Here is a 12,221-nt window from a genome sequence, read left to right as displayed (position 1 = left end):
TTTTTTTATAGGCAAGATACAGTCCTTCCCCCCCGCCCCGTGTGTAATTGTTCTCATAGCATCCTCTAGTGGCCATTAAAATGAGGTCACAGTAAGGCAGCAGTGGTATGTGATACATTGATTAAAATTTCTTAACTACTTGTCAATACATGTCATGCATTTTAATTGTCCAGGTTTTAACATTTGCATCCAAACCCACCATTTTCCAATCAGCCTGCATGAGAATAGGTTATTTTTAATGGGATGCAATACTGTATAGTATTAAAATATATTTTGAAACACAGCTGCCTTTTGTAGTTTGCGCTTTTAAAATCTTTCCACACAAACAGTGTGCTGTAATTTACACAATGTATTCTTCCTGTCAAAAACAACACATTCTAGAAGAACCATGTATGAATGTGTGTTGTGATTTGCCTGATTTGTGAAAGGGAAGGGCAGGGATGTTGGCAAGGATGATCCTTTTAAGCTTATTTGCTGTAATATTTTTTTGTCCCCTGTATTATTTAGTCAGTGCTTGGTATAATTTCTGCCATCTACTTAATCTGCATTTGCATCATTAAGTTAATGTCTCTTCAGCTGTCTAGAAGTACTGTCTCTGGTTAAGGGATTTTGTTTGTTTCCTGCAACAATATTTTAACTTCATTGAACAGCTACAGCTGTTTATTGAAGTTCAGTATTTTGTTTAGTTTTGCTGAATTGTAATTGTTATTCAAAAGGCCAGCAGATAATTTACCTCCACACTGATTTACTTGTCTAGATTTTAGGGGACAGCATTTACTTTAATTGGGAAAAGTCAAAAGTAGTACTTGATTTTACTTTAGTGCTTAAAAAAATACAGAATCACAGAATATATCTGGTTGGAAGAGATATCTGAGATCATCCAATCTAATCTTTGACTCAGTACTGAAGGGTCAACACTAAACCATGTCCCTAAGCTCCAGGTCTACATGCTGCTTGAACCCCCCCAGGGACAGTGACTCCACCACTGCCCTGGGCAGACGATTCCAGTGTTTGAGAACCCTTTCAGTGAAGAAATATTTCCTAACATCCAGCCTAAACCTTCCCTGGTGCAGCTTGTAACCATTTCCTCTAGTCCTGTCATTTGCCATGAAGAAGAAGCTGGGCCCCTCCTCACTTCAACTCCCCTTCCAGTAGTTGTACAGAGTGACAAGGTCTCCCCTTAGTCTCCTCTCCTTTAGACTGAACAACCCCAGCTCCCTCAGATGCTCGTTGTCATGTGCTCTTGGTTTTGAGCCAATAGTCTGTAGGTCTTAAGGGATTCTGATGTTCATCAGAGACTTAAAAAAAAAAAGAAGTCAAAGTAGTTCATAATGTAAATCCCAGAAATGGTGAACTGAAGTGCTTTGGTCTTTTCTTTTTCACTGTTGTTAAAAAAACGAAATACTGAAATGTGGTTCATAAATGTGAGAAGTGCACGCCCATTTCTCTTCAAGTGTTAGTGAGCTCCAGTTTAGACAGGGCATCATAAATGAACTAGTGATCTCTAAAGAAGTGGTTGGTTTTTTTAACATTACATTTTAAGTTCTTCATGTTTCTCAGACTCAGTGGAATGGCAAAAATTTTTTATACAGGAAGCTTTAGAAGTTGAGAGGTTCTGGACTGTCTCCAAATCTCATGCTACTTACAAAACATGAACACATCCCAGCTGTGTAAATATGACACTGATGTTGGTAGGATGATTTCTAGAAGATATATGCTTACCCAATACTTACTTACTTTTTCTGATTTGGAGTTCTTTTAGCAGTTGTGAACATTGCCGTCTTCCTTATGATATTGAGAGCCCAGGAAAGTTCCCCTGCAATTTGAGAGACTTTTTTGACCCTTGCTGTGTCCCCTTAAGTCTTCCAGGCCAGCCCAGTCAGTTGCAGCAGAATTCCTCCTTACCAGTATGTGAAAGGAATTGCTACCTTTTTTTAGTGATCTTTTCCAATGTCAAAGGAAGTGAATTGTTTATGTATCTCAGTTGCTGTGGTCTTGGAATTTGTGAGTTCTTAACTATTTTTTTTCCTTTTAAAAAAACTTGTAACAAGATGAAGTTTTCTTTAATCGAATAAAGACTGGAGTCAGCCTCAAAGGTTTAGTCAGAATTGTGATTCTCTTTTGATATTTAGGAATAAAGTAGCACAGGGGAGGTTTCACTAGACTCTAACCTTCAGATTTTCTGTAAAAGAAACGGGCAGTGGTTAGCTTCAAACAGGTATCATGGAGCCGGGAACTCCTAATGTTGCCAGGCTCAATATGTAATGCTGTCTTGCACTAACTGAGCTTTTAGAAGACCACAAGTTTAGAGGATATCTGTTGAAAAACTGCATGACAGAAAGAAGGAATGATTGCTATTGCAGGTTATCACCTCAGCTCAGGAAGTTTAGCTGGAACCAGGGATGTGTTCCTTGTTTTAGAACTAGACTTTTCTCATTGAAATTCATCCAGAACTCTGCTGGATCCTTCGTGCTTCTGTTTGCTGTCTGCAGCACACTGCACAAGCCCAGCTGCACCTGATCTCTGCTATCCTAATATTTTTCCCCACAAGCACTCTCCAGATCTTGTTTACTGGAAAGAACTTAATGAGAGATTGAAAGCCTAGATCTCAGCCTTAGTTCAAGATAGCGAGTCATTCAGGTCTGATGGAGATCCTCCTGAGGATGAAAACTAAACTGCTTTGTCTTCAACAATATGGTAGTTCTGAATGATGCTATGAAACACTACAGTCTCACCACCAAGTTGCCATAAGCTGTGAGAACGTGCTGTGTCTCTTCAACAGTCTTTTTGACAGTTCTGCACATCTCTCACATAGTTGCAAAAGATGGTTTCCAAGATCCACCTTTATCTTTTGAAGTGATAAGAAAAGTCTCAGGTAAAGCACTGACCTGAGCCTCCTGAAAGGAAGCTTTGTATGGGAGCTGCTATAGTTAAGTGTGGTACTTGGGCATAAAATAGAAGCTTAGTATTTGAAATACAGGAGTAGCACACCATCCAAAGAAAATAGCACCTTTTAGATCTCTTCAAATGCTGATGTATGGAAGGCAGAAGTCATCATGCAAATGACTGTGTACAAACCATCAAGATGCCATGCACAGAGAGGATTTCCCTGCTTTCTTGGCTTTGATTCCAGAGATCATAGAAGCAAGTCTAGCTGTGGTATTGAGTGTATCCAGTACTTGAAAATGCATACAGAGCAACACCCAAGTTCTTTGAAAGAACTAGTGTGCAAATGAGAGTCACAGAAATCTGAGAATATTATATTCAGGTGGTATTTGACCAGCCTCCCCAGGGACATGGTAGAATCCCCATCACTGGAGTTTTTCAAGATGCTATTGGACAGGGTGCTAGATAATCTCATCTAGGCTTCCTTTTCCATGATGGGCTTGGCCAGGTCATCATTCAAAGTCCCTTCCAACCCAAGCTGTTGTGTGATTCTGTGAATGTTTTTTTGGATTTGTTCCTGAGACAGAAGGTGGGGAGTAAGTATAACCAACACTCTGAGAGATTCAGCCCATGAAAACTGAAGGCAGGACCCTTTTAGCTGAAGAAGTACTTTTTAATTTTCCTCTCAATACTTTGACATCTTTTCTGAAAACTTAAGGTGTTGTTACTTGAAGTTCATTAGCGTCTGTGATGTAGTTGGAAAGAACTTCCATTGTTGCTGCATACCAACCACCAAACTTGGGTAGGGTTAGCTGTGTTTTCTTGGCACAACCTTCACTTTGCATAAGATAACATAAAATATTGATATATGTGACATACTAACAAGAGCACTTGTTTTGGTGTGTTAATTAGAGGAAAGGGAAATGGGGTGTTACTAAGTACTTCAGTGTTGAGGCACAATGAGGCTGAGACTGAAGCTGCAGTCTTCAGAGAAATCTTTAAGAAATGTGTTAGTGACTCTGTTTTCAAAAAAGCTTCTCACCCAGGAAGGGTTTCAAATGGCTTCATCCAGTCTTCACCGAGTGAAGATTCAGACTTTCCCTTGTAATTTTACATTTGGATAAGGAAGAGAGAGAGATGCACCCTTGTCAGAGGCCTTATTAAGATGCTGCATTCGTACTAGATCAGCAGAATCATGTGAGCCTAGAGCAGTTCCTCCAGTGCTCAAAGCAAAAAGGGGCTTATCATAGAAGATGTGTAGGTTGGTGCACAGTGCTATTACAAGCAGGATTTTTAAATAATGATTCCTGGCATGTGCCAGATCCATTTTTTAATATTCTCAGCTTTAGATTTCTGAGGCCTTTGGGCTTTTGTTTATTTCCTGGTATTGGAATTAGTGTATCTGTATTTTCCTTTCTCCAAAGAATGTATTAGGTCTTCTCAGAAGAGTTGACTTCATTTTCTTATTCCAGGATGATGAAGCTATGTACTGTTTCATGGTATGGAAAGCAGAAGTTAACTTGTTCTTCATTCTGGAAGTGATAAGTTAAAGCTTCCTTTAGTTTTCACTTACAGAATGGTGGTGTAGAAGATGATAAGCATTTGCAGGGAGGGCATTTGAAGTACTCCTTAGGTCTCTGCAGTATTTAGTCATCACTTTAGTTTTTGCCTGCCAGTTCATGACTTTCCAGGATTCTTATTTCGTGCATAAATAAAAGCTTTTGGCAGTTCATACTGTGTGTGAAAAGAAGTATTTGGTGGGCGATTTTTATGTGTCAATACAGTTCCCAAAGCAAAATGTTTTCTTCCTTTCTTTAAATATGTATTTTGACATTAGTTATTGCCATTTATGCTGCTGGCAAAACACCCAAAAAACTTTGTAAGATGACTTAGAAAAGGTTGCAAGTTGAGAGAATAAAAGATTAGTATACTTTTGGTGCCTCTCTAGTTCCATACAGGATTTAATTTCATTCATCCATCTGGTCTCTGTGGAATGAATGCAGTGAATTTGATTAAAGGAAACAAGACATAGAAGTCTGAACCAGCATGCTGACAGATCTGACGATGCTTCTGCATCATTTAGCTCCTACATTTTTGGTCTCAGTGTAAAGCAAAAAGGATGAAGAATCATTCCATTAACACATCAGCATTAATATGTCAATAAAAATCACTCATAGCTGAATTTAGTGAGATGAGGAACAAGCTAATACAGTGTATAGCATTGTAGAGAAACCAATGGGAAAAATAATAAACTTGGTCAATTTTGGAAAGATTGTAATCAAGAAAAACTGTTATGGAGTAGGCAGTGGAGAGCATATTACCAGGAGCTGTCATTTCAGTCCATATTGCCTCTGGAGTTAAAAAAATCTAGTATTTCAAACACATTACTCAAACCAAATACTTGGGGCTATATTTTTTTATGTGGTTTTTTGGTTTGGTTTGGTTTTCTGGCCTATTAGTAGGGTAATTGTCTAAAGACTCAGAAGTATTTCAGAGTTGTGTGAATTCTTACTGTTGCACAGACAGGCATGGTGCGCTGCGATACCGCTGTGGGAACCCCTGACTACATATCGCCCGAAGTGCTGAAATCGCAGGGGGGTGATGGTTATTATGGACGGGAGTGTGACTGGTGGTCTGTAGGAGTTTTCCTTTTTGAGATGCTCGTTGGTAAGTAGTGATTTCTTCTGCTGATGAAGTTATTGTTGAGTCTGTACTGTGCCTTTAGCTGTACTTTGCTGCAAGGGGGTTGGGTGTCCCTCACTATCTTACAGCTTCTGACTTTTGGCAGATGCTGTTGCCTCATTCCTGTTCTCGTCACTCTGTTGCACTTACGCTGTGACAGCTGTTTGCGTGCTTGCACAGTGATTAGTTCCCTGACTCGGTTCGGTTTAAAACTCTTAGAATAGTTTTAACTGAGATCAGCTATGATCCCATGCACATTTGTGCCATTTCAGGAGTGGTACAGAGTTTTCAGGCATGCAGAGATGAGAAAGGAGTGGGAAGGGCAGGACTGCCCTTTTATTTTTCTCATCGTCTTCTTTTCCATCCATTTTTTTTCCCTTTTGTGCCCCTTCCACCAATTCCCTCCCACTCCTCCAACCACCACAGGACTAGCAAGGGCTCCTATTAGGTCAAAATGACTGTGGAAGTATGTCTTGATTCTTTCTTTTATGCTTAAGTTAGGATTTTCCAGTAAAGTAAATGAAACTGCTATGACAACGAACATAGAATATAGTCTGTTAAGGAAATGACTCATCTGCATCTTAAAATACAGTGAGGACCAGTATTATAGTCTGGTAGCAAAACATTGATTATAGAAGGATGGAATTGAGCATATAATTATTAAATATCCAAATCAGCATGTCCTAGGGATAGTGCAGATTTGATGTTCCTGGTATGCTGAGCCAGGAAAGACATTTGGATATATGTTACTATTACAGTCTCTGCATCTTTCAGAATTAAGGCACTTTGATATACAAAAAGTGTTTTATCATTAATAATCTCTTATAAACAATTTTAGCAATAAATTAAATTCTTCAGTTACTGAAATACTGGACATAGCTGTCCAGAATGCTTTTTGCCTTGTACCTGAGCGGGAGAACTCTCCCCTTTTTATCCTTCTAATTAAAACATTTTTTTAAAGTTAAATCTCACTTACTTTATGCCAATGTGTGGGATATGGAGAAAGTATCTATTTTTGTTTGTGTTTATGTAACTGATTCTGCCTGCGATCTTCTAGAAGTTTACGCTTTAAAGAAACACAAGCAGCATCCTGTTGGTTCCGGCTTTAGTAAAGAGGCAGAACAAATGGAAACTACTGCTTTTTATTATGCCCTTAACTGAAAGATAAATGTTGGTCACAAGATGATTCCTAACATCCCTTCAGTGATGTAGTTTTGAGGTGCAGCCTAGAACAGAGTTGCTTCTCAGACTAAAGATGATTGAGCGAGATAGAGAAGGTTTGGAAAGAGTGAGGCAACAGCACAAATCAGTGATTTCCCTCTCCGATGTACTAGTGTGGCAACTTAATGAAGTTACTAGAAGTGTAGATGTTAAGTTCAACGTGATGTGTATTCATTTCTTATTGTGACATACAATGATAGAAAGGGTCTAAAGGCAGGATTGTTACATTTATAATCTTTTTGATATCTAGATGGTTTTTGTCTATTGGTCTGTCTGTGCTTTTTCTCATGTACTTAGCTTCTGAAATGTTCAGGACCTTGTTGGAAGCATGCTGACTGCCCTGCCAGGTGATCCCCACCTGCATGAAGCACACCAGGATGGAGAAAAAGCTTAGCTCACACGATTGTTCACTTTTTCTATTAGACCTATGGTTTAATTATGAAAAAGGATTTATGTAAACATTGCAGCCACTTGATTACTGACCCAAATAGTTAATATACACAAAATGTTGCCAGTTAGCTCGAATGCTAATTACCGTTATCAATACCAATTCTTTTCTGTTACCACATTTTTACCTTTCTTAGGATATCTACAAAAAAAAAATAGTAATAGTTTTAACTAAAGCCTATGCTGCAAACTTTTGGATATGAAAGGGCTATGATTCTTAAAGCCCATGTTAATATGGACACCCAAGCTAATACAATTTATCAGTCAATGACTTTTATTAATCAGTGCAGTAACACACTGTGAAGAGTCCTGCTCAGAGATGACTTGCCTTAGGCAGCTCCAGGGGTAGACCTTAATCTCTGGAGAGCTTTGGTGGATTCTTTCCAACAAATGTGCATTAGGGAATCTTTAGAGAGTTTCAGACCATTAGACTCATGGAAGATCTTACGATAGGGACTTACGTGGGTGTCAGCCATCACGTAAATTAAGAAAAAACAGTGAGAGTCTTCAGGTAGAACAAAAAATGTAATTCACTAGGCAAAATTTTGGTAGTGATATACATGATGGAAAATGGTTTAGTTTGCAACACAGGCATTTTACAGAAGGAATGTTTTGAATAGTATAGATTATTGTGTAACCTGCATTCCAGTTTTACTGTTTTTTAAAATAAAAGACTATTTGAGATAAAACTGCTTGTAGGCTTCATATCTTCTGTCTTTTTCAACTTACATGGCTTGAGTATGACTGAAAATCACAGTCAATTTACCATGTTCTTTTCAGGTGATACTCCTTTTTATGCAGACTCGCTAGTAGGAACATACAGTAAAATTATGGATCATAAGAACTCATTACATTTCCCAGATGATGTGGAAATCTCTAAGCATGCAAAGAACCTCATTTGTGCCTTTTTAACTGATAGGTAAGTATGTGTATTATTCTGGTAGTGTTTTTATTTTGGATAATGTTAGCACATGTACAGTGTAAAAATTAATTTCTTCCGTTACTTCTCCTAATCTCTGTTAAAATCTCTTCTGCCAAAACTTCTGTCCTCTAGCTTTTCTGCTGGGGTGGTTTTTCCAGCTACTGTACTTTATTTCTATGAGCAGTTCTGCCAGCTCTTGTTAACAACCAGGTTTGTGCCAGACAGATCCTTCCAATTGCAGTATATAATGTAGTAACAACCTGTAAGACTGAAAGTAAATTAGAAACTCTGAGGCAGGAACCAAATTGTTGTGCTCGGTGTCTAAGCAGGTGTTGCTTGAAAAACTGAAAGGAAATACTTCTGTAAAAATATGTATTTACCAGGTTTGTTTAAGCTTTCTTGGAGTGTTTGAATGTTTTTTTCCACTTACTTGCCTTGTTTTAATTGACAAGTATCGCTAACAAACCAGTAAGAATGCTCTTTTGACTTTAAATAGATCCTAGAGCTCTCTCTGTGATGAACTGAGCCATTACCTCGAGTACTGTGTCCAGTTCTGGGCTCCTCAGTTTAGGAAGGATGTTGACTGGCTGGAGCATGTCCAGAGAAGGGCAACAAAGTTGGGGAGGGGCTTGAACACAAGCCCCATGAGGAGAGACTGAGGGAGCTGGGGTTGCTTAGCCTGGAGAAGAGGAGACTCAGGGGTGACCTTATTGCTGTCTACAACTACCTGAAGGGGGGTTGTAGTCAGGCAGAGGTTAGTTTCTTCTCCAAGGCAACCAGTACCAGAACAAGAGGACACAGTCTCAGGCTGTGCCAGGGGAGGTTTAGGCTGGAGGTTAGGAGGAAGTTTTACACAGAGAGAGTGATTGCCCATTGGAATGGGCTGCCCAAGGAGGTGGTGGGGTCACTGTCGCTGGGGGTGTTCAGGGCGGGGCTTGACAGGATGCTTGGGTGCATGGTTTAGTTGAGTAGGTGGTGTTGGATGATGGGTTGGACACGATCTTGAAGGTCTCTTCCAACCTGGTCTATCCTATTCTATTCTATTCTATTCTATTCTATTCTATTCTATTCTAGAATATTAAGCTGTGTAAGCTTAATATTTAACTTAATATTTAACTTAACATTTTCTTTAGCTCCAGAAAGCAGATAATATCTTCAGTTTCTCTGATTTAAAAGAATGCCCTATATAGTTAGTTCTGAATTGATGACACCTTGTTATGCTTTCCTGTGGTCACCTGAACTTGGCTACAGCAGAGTTCCTAGCCTGTACAGAATGAGAGATTAGAGGGGAAAAAAAATTGCTTTACAATGCTTTTTGCATTCAGAGAGAGAATGTTTGCTCTCTTGAGCAAGACTATGGTTACTCAGGAAGGATGTACTTTCCCGGCTTTTTTCACCCTTAGTAGCTAAAGGGTAGAGAGAAAATAAGAGTAGAATTTAATAATGTAAATGCAGTGAGATGTACTTCCACTACGTGTGTCCGTCTTCCTGTTTTTATTTAATACAGAGCTCGAGTGATTTATTTGAAACAGATGCCTTCTTTCCATATGTGTGATCACTGCTGGAGCACTTACAGCAAGAATCAACCCTATGATTTATTAGGTCTTTTGGACACATTGTTTTTATATCTTATTTTTGTAGATGGTTTTAAGAGAGACTTTTCTGGTCAAACTAGAAGTTTCTTGTGGCACTTCAGATTTACTTCACTGCAAATATCAGCAAAATGTGTGTCAGGGTTAGTTATGGGGCAGAGGATGGAATTCTGAAAATATTTATTCGAGTCCAGTTTTGAATAGCTGTTCTGTGCAGTACGTTAGACCTTCCTTCACTTGCATCTTAAGGTTTGTCATGTGGTTTGGCAGACATGGAACTTCTGCAGTGTTTTTTTCCCCTCAGGGTGTTGGGTTTTTTGTTTGTGTTCTTAGTTTTTGCCTCAATGCTCTCTTTCTTGCTTTACTCCCCACGTGGCAGACTCCAAGTTCTGGACATTTTAGCAATCAGAGGGAAGAGTGCATGCTAAGAAACAGAGTACATTTTATATAAGAGACTACAGATCAGTGGTTGGTGGGTTTTAATTTGATTTTTTTTTTTTAATTTTACCATTAATGTGGTTAACAGAGACAATCTTTACTGAAAGTTTCTTTGCTGCTTATGAGCAAGTGAGAATTTAAATAACAAAAAGAAAAAGTGCTATTTTTCCTAATGTGATTTTGGTTTGATTGCTGTGTTTAGAGATGTGCGACTTGGGAGGAATGGGGTAGAAGAAATAAAGCATCACCCTTTCTTCAAGAGTGATCAGTGGAACTGGGACAACATTCGAGAGAGTAAGTAAATCAACTTAAAAGTTCTAATTATATTCAGTATTTGCAATAGTACAAATGCAAAAACATTCACACTTTATAAATCATTTTCTATAAATAATTTTCCTCAAGCTTCATTTTTGTCACTTGTATTATAAAAAAAATCAATAAGGGTTAGCAAATGCACACTTTTTCTGCTGGAACTATCCTCACCTTTATCATGCTTTTAATGTATACATATTTGTTTTGAACAACAGAACTTTGTTTCCAAATTCTGTCTCAAAAAAATGCATATTAGGTTCTTTTTCTTTGTGGCTTTCATTGTTTTGGTTTAGGTTTTTTTTCAGGATTGGGTTGTTGGGTTTTTTCCAGCATGTGTGTGAGAGTCGGAGGGGGGTTTTATTATTTAACCTCTCTAGTTAAGACAGGAGTTGTGACAGCAGTTGATTTTACTGCTTCTCATTTAAGGCATTGTGACCTGGATAACTCTAGGAAAAAAAAACCAACAGTGTGCCAGTTTGGGTAATGAGCATGGTCATATCTTGATCATAACTTATTATTGAATTTAGAGTTCTATTCTCAAATGCAGTTAGCTCAGCAAATACATATTGTGCACCGGGTAAGTCTATGTATTAGGCAACTAATGTAAAAATAGATGAGCAAATAAGTGTTCACAGCAATATTTAGAGATCTGCACAGCTAATACATATTTATCTAGCGAGACAGCTTGCATTATGGTCTTTTTAACTTTATAGAGATACCCGTATAAAGCAAGTGGCTGAATTTTGGAGTGAAGCTGATCTTTTCTCCCCTTTTTATAGCTGCTGCTCCTGTTGTTCCTGAGCTTAGCAGTGATATAGATAGCAGTAATTTTGATGACATTGAGGACGACAAGGGAGACGTGGAAACCTTTCCAATCCCCAAAGCCTTCGTGGGAAACCAGCTGCCTTTTATAGGATTTACCTACTATAGAGACAATTTGTACGTGATGCTTTAATATGTATTTTTAGAAATACACCTGCAGGTTTTTCTTTTGGCTTATAGGTCTTTTTCCACTCCAGATAAATAACTTATTAATTGTATTATATTCTTTTAATGTCCAGTTGTCAAGATACAAAATGCAGAGTTTAAGTAGACTGTGTAATTTGCACTGTTTTGGTCATTTTGATAACTGTGATGAAACAATGTTTTTGTATGCACAAAATCATATAGTCCCCTCAAAAAAAAAAAAAAAATCTTTGGGGATTAAAATACTGATAGATTTGAGTTCTAAAATGGCATTTAATTAGTAGTTTAAAAAAAAAATTGTCCAAGCTAATAGCTTGCTAGGACTCAGTTTGAATACCTAAGAAATAATTGTATTCCTTAAAGAATTTTAAGCTGCCATAGATTTGAAAATGTGTGTTATACTTGGCTTAAGAAAAGATTCGAATCAGGAAGATTCGCTCACGGTGAAATAGACCAAGCTTCATTTGGAGAACGGTGTAGGACAAATTAAGACTTGAGAGAACTGATTAAAATGAGTTGATTGGCAAGGCTGCTGGAGTTGTTCAAAACTTGAATAAGAGCTGGAGGGATTTGTTTTTGTTTTTGACAGGTTGCTAAGTGACTCCTCTCAGTCTTGCAGAGAAAATGAATCTGTGCAATCTAGCAAAAATGAGGTTAGTGCCTTTTTTCTTCAGTTATTAATGGTATGATTAACTAATTCTGTTAGGTCTGCTTAAGAAAAGACAAAGCCTAAAGTAAGTTTTCAGGAAATTCTT

The 12,221-nt window shown here is 38.1% G+C and overlaps 1 protein-coding gene across 3 annotated transcripts in view; it reads left to right on the top strand.

Annotated features, from left to right (window-relative positions):
- ROCK2 (Rho associated coiled-coil containing protein kinase 2) overlaps nt 1-12,221 on the top strand; it is a 93,716-nt gene that overhangs the window by 57,884 nt on the left and 23,611 nt on the right. For all 3 annotated transcript variants that reach the window (XM_054179862.1, XM_054179861.1, XM_054179860.1), the window contains exons 6-10: nt 5,409-5,553; nt 8,017-8,155; nt 10,391-10,482; nt 11,280-11,439; nt 12,056-12,119. In XM_054179862.1, the coding sequence (XP_054035837.1) occupies nt 5,409-5,553; nt 8,017-8,155; nt 10,391-10,482; nt 11,280-11,439; nt 12,056-12,119 (600 nt within the window). The remainder of the gene's footprint in view (nt 1-5,408; nt 5,554-8,016; nt 8,156-10,390; nt 10,483-11,279; nt 11,440-12,055; nt 12,120-12,221) is intronic.

Source organism: Dryobates pubescens, chromosome 3 (assembly GCF_014839835.1).
Source record: "Dryobates pubescens isolate bDryPub1 chromosome 3, bDryPub1.pri, whole genome shotgun sequence".
NCBI lineage: Eukaryota > Metazoa > Chordata > Aves > Piciformes > Picidae > Dryobates > Dryobates pubescens.
The sequence above is the reverse complement of the archived record's forward strand: the minus strand, read 5'-3'. Positions and strand labels throughout refer to the sequence as shown.